The following is a 9,188-nucleotide window of genomic DNA, read 5'->3' on the forward strand; positions in this document are numbered from 1 at the left end:
AAAGGGGAGAGGGGTGTGCATGTGTGCGTATATATATATGTATATATGTATATGTGTGTATATAAAGAAGGAGATGTTAATGTATCACAGCGCTTGTTGTTATGTGAGAGCATGGAGGACTGAGGACATGGGGCTCCGGTGTGGCTTTGTTCTTCAGTGAAACACCTACAGGCTCCACACCTCCTGTACCGGGCTGCAGTTCTCTGACCAAGGTAAGACAGGAACTGAATGTATGGACTGATGCTGTTAGTGCAAGATGGCACGTTCCATTCAAATGCAATAATATGTGAGACTAGGCAGAGTGTCTCTCTAAGATCCAAGACCTCCCTGTGAAAAATATGAGCTCAGTTAGTTGACTGCTATTCAGTAAAACCAGTTTCTGTGCATGTATTTTTCTGCTGAAGCACAAAGAGACTTGAGAACTAGTTGTCACGACCCTTTAAAGTGGCAGCTACACTTGATATATAAACAAACTGTATTCTAATGGACGTAATTCTAATGTTAGCATGGAGGGTTAGTTATTTATCTAATCCCTCAGTATGACATCACATCAGACAAACGGTTTGCCAGAGAGTCAGGACAGCGTGCAGGAGAAGTGATGGAGGAGAGAGAGGATACAAAAGGAGCCACCGGATGATTCGTGAACGCACTAATCAGTTTCATTAGCAAGAGCTTAACACGCCATTGAATCAAGAGCCCCGGCTCACACTGCGGCGAGGTGAGATGTAAATATCTCGTTTGCTGTGTATAAAAAGTGTACACGCCAGAATGCGCTGTAATCAGTGCGAACGACCATAAATCAGGCGCAGTTCATGTGGGTGGGATTTCTCAGCCGTTTGACTTTTCACCGCCGTAAAGTTTATGCTCTTCTCGAGGGGAAGGAGCTTAAATATCTGGCTCGCTCGTCCTATTTGCTCCGCTCCTCACGGCATGTGTCCCCCCCTCTCGGGTGGAAAAAACCGGGATGTTGCCTCAGATATTCCCCGCTTTTTCAAACGCACAAAAAGTGTAAATATATGTTTCAGGGAGGGGTCAAAAACGCAACCTTTGGAATAGTCTATGGAATATATTTTGTTCAATTTCAAACTATGTCTTTTCTGTCAACCTAGATTTCTATGAGACAGTTTGAAAGGCACGCAAAGACATATTGTCCGTTTATCCCGTGCGTAAAAGTAGGCTGTGCTCATCCACTGTGCGTAAAATTCCCTGCAACCCTTTGCGTAATCACACTGCTTTCTCCCTCGAGTTAAGGCCATACATTGGCCAGGCCCTATGCTGGCCTTCATTTTAAACTCATTATTTTAAAACATTTAACCAAGATAAGCAATGGTTAATATACAACCATTTATTTCTTACCTGGAATCTGTATAGATGTTTGGAAAATCACCTCTCTGGTTTGGGTTAGGGTTAAGCTGTGCTGATTTCCCATCAGTTGTGATATATCTATCACGCTGATGTTATCAAACTCTGCACACTGACACCGGAGATACTGTTTTTTTTTATCCCCAGGTCAGTAGTTAAAGATACAAGAGTCTCAGAGTTGTGTCCGGTTGTAATTGATCTACAGCCGCTCTTCCCTTGAAGCAAACAAACGTGTCAAACAAGAAATCATTCATAACGTCACCTCGACAGGTATTTATTTGCGTAACGCAGGTTTCTTGGATCATGCAGCTGAAACGTTATGGCCTATTCGTAATAAAGCACACGAGATATCTGTAACCGGTCTCTTCCACATTTCACAGAGACGAGGCCGTGCAATCCACACTGCAGCGACATTATAACAAATCAAAAAATAAAAGTAAAAAAGCATTTGATGCCTGGTAGAATTTATGATTCCAAACGCACAAGAAAACAGTGAATGTCTAAGAAACACTCATTTAAACACAGCCCTGTTCTGAGAGGAGCCCTTGAGAGAAACCAGTGAGTCCAGCTTCTTCCCAACAGGCCAGAGCACCCATGGCCTGCATGCGCAATAATCCACTCACATCATCTGAGGCCTGGGCACCGCGTCCTGATGATGGGCATGGTGGTTTGGGTACCAGTGACCAAAACTGTTCATGTAATTGTTCGGGTGCATCGACGCGCCCTTGTTCGCCATGGAGACCTCCCAGAGCTGGGGCATCCCGGGCGAGCAGGGGGAGATGGAGCTGGTGCTGTGGAGATGTTCCCCCTCTGACCCGCTGCCATGCTTCATGATCTTCTTGTACTTGGAGCGCTTGTTCTGAAACCATATTTTCACCTGGAAAAAAGAGTGAAACTGCACATAAGCGTCACTGTGGTAAACCATCAGCGGCAAAATGAAGGGAATATCAGTGCGAAAGGGTTTAATGAGCATTTTTCCCTTTGGTAAACGTTTCAAAATTGGCCTGAAGAGAATGTAATAAAAAAAACAATAACAATAAAAAAAAAGGAAAACTCGCCATAACCCTCATAGTCTACGTGTTGCTTTGAGTAAATCCCACACAGGCCTGATCATGGCGCACTGTTATTCATGCAGCCTCATGGTTGACTGGTATTTGTAATCTTTTAAAAACTGAGCTCCCTTATTATTGTTTTTATGAGCTCAATGGTGCATGAGTGTGACAGCAACATGCCGAGACTGGGAATGAAAACAGACCGAATAAGAACCTTTATGTCACTGACATTTCTGCCGATCCAGAATAGCACTTATATATTTGTTTTAAATATAGTGTGAGGATCAAAGTGGTGGATTAATAAATATCTGAGCGACAGCCAGGAGAGAGACTGTGTGTCATCTGCAGATCATTGTTGAAGTAACCGTTGAGGCATTAAGGGCAAAAATGCGCAAAAGGCAGATCGGATGACAGATGAGTGGATTCATCTGTTTGTTTCTTAATTTGAAAGAATAGTGAAATAAAACTAGAGAGAGAGAGAGAGAGAGAGAGAGAGAGAGAGAGAGAGAGAGAGAGAGAGAGAGAGAGAGAGAGATATTTGAAATTAACAAATTAAAACTGTTGAATACTGATATATGCTATTTTGTGTGTTATATTCACATTCTCCACACACACGTTCCACTCACGGTGGGTACATATAATGTGTGGTCATTAATTATAATGTGGTCATTATATATACGTGGTCATTATATATGACTCTTTTATAATTTTTGTATTATCATGAATGTTTTTTTTCTAATCTATATATATATCCTATTCATATCTATTCCGTCCTATTAAACAGTATTAAAGGTTAATTTTGTGATTTCCTATTTTAAATTCGAACATTTTGCATCAATCTAAATTAAAGTAAACTGACAAAAATATTACACACTAGATGATGTTGAAATAGAGAATATTAAAAAGGAAAAACTTCTTGTTGCCGTATTTTTTAAGGATCAAAGTATTTCTGGAGATCAAGTGAAAATCTAATTGGTGTGATTGTAACTCCATCCTTTAATCCATGCTTTATTTACTGTACTTATGTGAATGAGGCATGACCGCAGTCCATTTATTTCCCTTTTTTAATTTGTTTCATAGCATTGCTGGGCTGTTATATACCTTGTAACGTACAGGTTACATTTCATGATTTATGATAAACTATTGCAAAAACACGGAGAGACCCTCAATTTGCTGGCCTGTAATGATTTAAATAATGAACTGTAGTCATCCCTCATTCACAAAATCTCATGGAGCAGGACTGACAAATGAAATACAGCCTGGGAATTAAGTACAGTAAATAAGGCATGCATTAAAGGATTGAGTTATGAATCATGGTTATTCATCTGATCTCCAGAAACACAATCACCCTAGTAGTATCCTAATAAGAAGTGTACTTTTCAATTTGCCCCATTTCAACAATACCCTCTATTACTCTGTGATATGTTTTATGCTAAGTTAATATTATTATTAAATTATTGAATATTAATTTATGAATCATTATTTATGTATCATAATAATGATTGCAACCATTATGTGCTGCGTAATAATTATTTACCAAGGCCAAGTTATTAGTATTAATATTAAAAGATAATGTATATGGTCGTCGGGTTGCAGGGGGAGGGGGGATGGGGGGGTTGAAGGCCCACCTGAGTCTGGGTGAGCCCCATTTTGGCCGCCAGGTCGGCGCGCTCAGGCAGGGCCAGGTACTGGGTCTGCTGGAAGCGCTGGTGCAGAGCCTGCAGCTGCAGACTGGAGTAGATGGTCCGGGGCTTCCGGATCTTCTTCCCCTTGCCATTTAGACGAATGTCCCTGTTCTCACTCACCGTGGACTTCTCGCGATCTAGCACATTAAGACAATAAATCAGAGAAGAGTTTTGATTTCATGGCTCTAATCCTCAGGTTCTGTCTGAAGACAAACAGCTTAAGACACACATGTGACATTTAAACAGGATTTAAACTGCTCGTAAATGTATTAGACAAACATTACGTAGTCTGCCACCTCAAACACAAGGTGAACTGATGAAGGATTGTATTTGACTGCATGGTGCGTGGATACTTTAAACCACGGGCCTTGCACTGCAAACTTTAATAATATCAGATCCAATCAATTATGTGAATATTGTTTTATTGAATTAATGAGGCTTAATGTTTTACTGAAATATTTCCAAGGTGTTGACATGATGATCATGTTGACATTTTCATTTTACAACATCACAAAATGCCAAATCAATCGTGTAGAAAGTGGGACATCGGTGCACAGAGATGAAGAGGAGTCCTGCACCAACACTGAGGTTGAAATTTTGTTTTTGAGGTAACGTCGACTATAATTGGACTCACCCACAGAAAATTATGGTCAATAAAATGAATGGCACCGTCTGCCTTCATTATATAACATGAGCGTTAAAGAGGGAGCACCCATATGGGCCTTGTTTGGACTTATGAGTGAGAATCTGCCTGCTGAATGACGCGCATGCCCCAAATAAACTTTCGATATAAAGCAAGGGATGGCAACTTAATTTATATTTAGAACCATTTGGACAAAAGGCATAATACAGTATAAATGACTTGTGTTTATTAACTTACCAAACCATGAAGTGAACTATTTTTAACAGGTATTTTTAGGGAAATTGCACAACCCGTGCGTAATTACGCACAAGCATGATTGCAAACCACAATTGTATAGCCTTTAACACGACTATTTAGACCGATTCTATTCGACTGTGTCACATACCTGTCTGCTCTAATCTGCTGTGGGCCAGGCTGCTGCTGTTGCTGTGATTGCTGTGCTGGTAGGACATGTACGCAGACGGGGGATGAGCGTTCACCGCGCCGGGGTAGGCGTAGCCCAGAGAGCGGCCATAGGACGAGCTGCCGGGGAAGGGAGTTTCGTGCTGGGAATGGCCGGCGGCGTGCAAGCCATGGACGGGATAAATGTGAGAAAGTCCGGGGGAGTGCTGCTGGTGCGCCGGGTGTCCATGGCCGAACTCTAGAAAGGCCGATTTGGAGGGATCTGAGGCATTCAGACTGTCAGGCACGAACCCCATAGACATCATTAGCTAATGTACGCGAGTCCATAAACCCGTCGCTCTGAAGAGGGTTTCATGAGTTCGAGGAAAACCACACGGAGCAAATCCACACTATAGGTCCAGTTCACTGTTGGTGAAAAGCCGATGAGCGCAGTGATGGGAAACAGTGTGCATGTTCACAGCTGCACAGGAGGCAGGAAAAAATCGGATAAAAAGCGAAAGGGATCCTTCTTTACACCATTGCAGGAGCTGACATGGTTCTGACTGCAGAGCCTCACACACACTGCCTTCCATCTGCGAGCTCTGTGATTGGTCTTCAGCAGCCGGCTGTCACCGGAGCTCCACCATTAACTTCATTAACATATAATACAGGCGGCAGGTACCTCCTTCTATACATTATCAATAAATATCATACAAAACTTACTCGAGTCTGGTTTACAGCGACATGGAGACAGTTATAACAAACTAAATCTTCTGTTTTGTCCTGTAAATAAATCGCAAGAGGACATTTAATAGGAAACATCACGGGAAACTGGTTATTATGAGAATTATTAGTGATACTTTTCAAAATAAAACTTTCAGTAGTTACTGTAAATCTTTTATGAGGTTAAAGAGGCAAAGCTCTATAATGAGACTACAGCCAAAATGTGCCTAAAGCTTTTTCATGAATACGATATAAAGGGAATTGACAAGTGCAGTGAATAATACGTTCATAACAAGTTATACGTTTAATATTATTTGGTGTCACTGTCTAAAATGAAATTGAAATTCCATTATTAATTTTTCAAGTTTGTACTGTGAATACACTCCAATAATTTATTTTACTTTTATTCTGAAAATCCTTTGAATAGAATAATAATTCGACCTTTTTCTTAGAAATTCTGCCACGTTGTCAAACTCACAATTTTTTTTATTTTCTGTATATTACCAATGCAGTAAAACAATGTATTCTGATATTGCACCAGCTAATGCAAATCATAATTCATTGTAAATTATTTATGAGGGGCCAACACAAACACATTCAAAATCTTTAGGATCATTGTATGATATTCTAAAATTTTTCAAATTGTAAAAAGGATTAAACAGTCAATTTCAAAAGGATAGTCTATCATAAACAGACGGAAGGTTCGATGTTTCACAGTTCAGTCTACAAACCCTTCAACATTCCTTGTGGCTGCTTACAGGCCACCACGTTGACTCAAGCTTGTTTCATGTTATCAGATTGCTCGTCCAACACTCATTCCTCGTGTCAACATGCAAATTGATCTTATTAACTGATGTGATTATTAAATTAGGCTCAATTGCATCACTCTTAATGAGTAGAAAAAAGTAGAGCAGGTCAAATACTTTATACAAGTACACAGTGTTTATGCCATTTGAATGAAAAATGTTCCTATGACCAACTCTGTACCCCAAAGAATGTTGGACTTTAGTTTTATATGAAACAGAAATACTCAGCCCACATGTCACTCATATTATTTCTAACTAAACGTTGGGGTTTCATAAAATAAGGGGAAACACAAACCTGCCAGAGGAGGGTGGGACTGCGGTGTACACTGCAGACTCAGCACAAGTCACAAAGGTACATGTGGATAAGTTGTGGGAGGGGGGGAGAAAACTGCGAGCATGCAGGGCCTCAAAGAGCAACCCTGTCTCCATCTCGGCCCCTTATTGACTCAACCCTTGAGCACGGAATCAATCCACAGGTGCAGAGAAACAGTGAAAGGAGGAAGTGTGTGGATAACTTGAGATATTTTCAGTCAAATCTACGAGCTGCAGGGAAGTTTGATACAGATGTCACCTTTCATCCACATGCAGGCTGCAATCACATTAGAAACGGAGTGTTTGGTGGGTTCCAGCGTGGTGCCGAGCTGCAGTCCAACCCCGTCATTTTGGTCATGTCCTACCCTGCCTGTGCAGCTACTGGGAATACAGCAGCACTGCTGGAGGCTGGACCGCTTCCCGATCCCTCAACGGCCTCAGCAAAGCAGTCGGCCAGTACAAAGCCACAAGTTATTATCATAGTAACATTTTAGTCACAATAAAAAATTGAAAAATTAAAAAAGCATGTTGAGAGGCCAGATTCTAATTGTGGGCAAGATGTTTCTGACTTCATACATGAGGCCTGTAGCTGTAAATCCTCTCTGGGGAAATTACAGAGTGCGACACTGTGGCTATGTCCATTAGGAATTTACCGCAGCATTATTGGTTGCGGGATTATGGTGGCAATATTTTCATCATGGCAACCAGTGAGTTGCTTTGGGAGCAGGTGCTGCATTTAGAGGCCGCGTTATCAGCAGGAGAACAACCTTCAGTTCACGGCAGAGTCCCACTTTGCTGAAGTGAGGAATGGGAGCAGGGAGGCCCAACAGAGATAAACACAAAATCCAATCCTTTGAAGACAAAGAGGCCCATGGGCGTATATGAACCGAGCTGAATGCTGGGGATTGACTCCTGGATGTTCATATCTGTCAGGAGATAAGGTGTGGGCACGAGGGGTGTACGAGGCAGAGGAGGAGAGAGAAAGGAAGGTGAGGAGGCGGCTCTTTAAGGCTTGTAATTATGTGTGTATTCTGGGTGAGAAACAAAGGCGGGCCCTGCAGTCATAGGACAGGGATGAGTCCTTGCTGTGGCTCGTTGGATACACGCAAAGGGATGATGCTGAAACCAGGCCTACCCCGGAACCAGGCCCAGACTCAGTGGAGTCTCCTCTCGACATGTCTGCGGTGTCTTTGAAATAGGTGTGTTGGGTCTCTCTCACACACACACACACACACACACACGCACCAGTCGTGTTTGTTGATCGAATGGCCCTGATGCAGAGTGACAGCATTCTTTGTGTACAAACCAAGAAGCACATTCCCAGGCGACTGCATCGGCTGTGATCTTCTGCACTTGCACGTCATGTTTTACAAGTAACCCTCTGTTGCTGGGACCGAGCCGAGGCCAAGACTCAGACTGACAGTGCATGACCCTGACAGGATGCCAGGATTTATTATGTTAGGCTCAGCTCACCACATAATAGACAAGAGTAGAGACCCGCATGTCCCGTTTCAGCAGAACAGTATGATGGGTGTGATGCTAAAGAGTGGTGTGACACAGTTATCTAGTTATTAAAATGATTCACATAATCAACCTGGGGGTAAACCATTTGAAACAGGAAAATATAGAGTAAGTTTTTTAGTGCAAATGAAAAAGGGGTGATATTATCAGTTTATTTCCCTGTATATTGACCTTTTATGTGTGTTTTTATAGGTAAAGATATTAATGTTTAGTCTTTATGTGTCCTCTGCTTGCCTGTTTTGTACACGTGCAAAAGTGAGCAGGTGTCTGCCGTTAAAACACCAAAACACTGTACACCACCAATGTTTTTCCAATTCATTTGCATCAAGAAAGCCAATGCAAACAATACAACCGACTTTTTTCTGCCTCAGGGAAGAGAAGGGGGCAGAGGAGGAGCCCGAGCAGTGCAGAGGATGAACGGTCTAATCTCTCCTCCAGGCGCCATCACACTGGAACACTCATATCTCCACGGCCGGCGTCTCATTCCTCAAGTGCAGCCATGTTGCTGCTGATGTGTGTGTCTGTGTGTGCGAGCGAGACGCCTGTGCTGGCAGCCTCCGAGGGCCCAGAGAGTTCACCAGTGTTACATGATCAGCATCACTCCTGTGTGAAGTCTCAGGAGCAGACAGATTTAACGTTTACACATTTGGTTCAGGGAAATATGCGATCGTGTAATATATTAATGTCATCCAGGTAGTGTCCT

At 42.3% G+C, this 9,188-nt stretch overlaps 1 protein-coding gene across 1 annotated transcript; it reads right to left on the minus strand.

Moving 5' to 3' along the window:
• Positions 1–1,608: 1,608 nt before the first annotated feature.
• dlx4b (distal-less homeobox 4b) lies at positions 1,609–5,777 on the minus strand. Its single transcript, XM_053414525.1, has 3 exons — positions 5,128–5,777; positions 4,043–4,236; positions 1,609–2,239 (listed from the first exon to the last, which is right to left on the minus strand). The coding sequence occupies exons 1-3, from the start codon at positions 5,447–5,449 to the stop codon at positions 1,982–1,984; spliced, it is 774 nt and encodes a 257-aa protein (XP_053270500.1). The 5' UTR covers positions 5,450–5,777; the 3' UTR covers positions 1,609–1,981.
• Between the last annotated feature and the right edge of the window lie 3,411 nt (positions 5,778–9,188).

Source organism: Pleuronectes platessa, chromosome 21, assembly GCF_947347685.1.
Source record: "Pleuronectes platessa chromosome 21, fPlePla1.1, whole genome shotgun sequence".
Lineage (NCBI taxonomy): Eukaryota > Metazoa > Chordata > Actinopteri > Pleuronectiformes > Pleuronectidae > Pleuronectes > Pleuronectes platessa.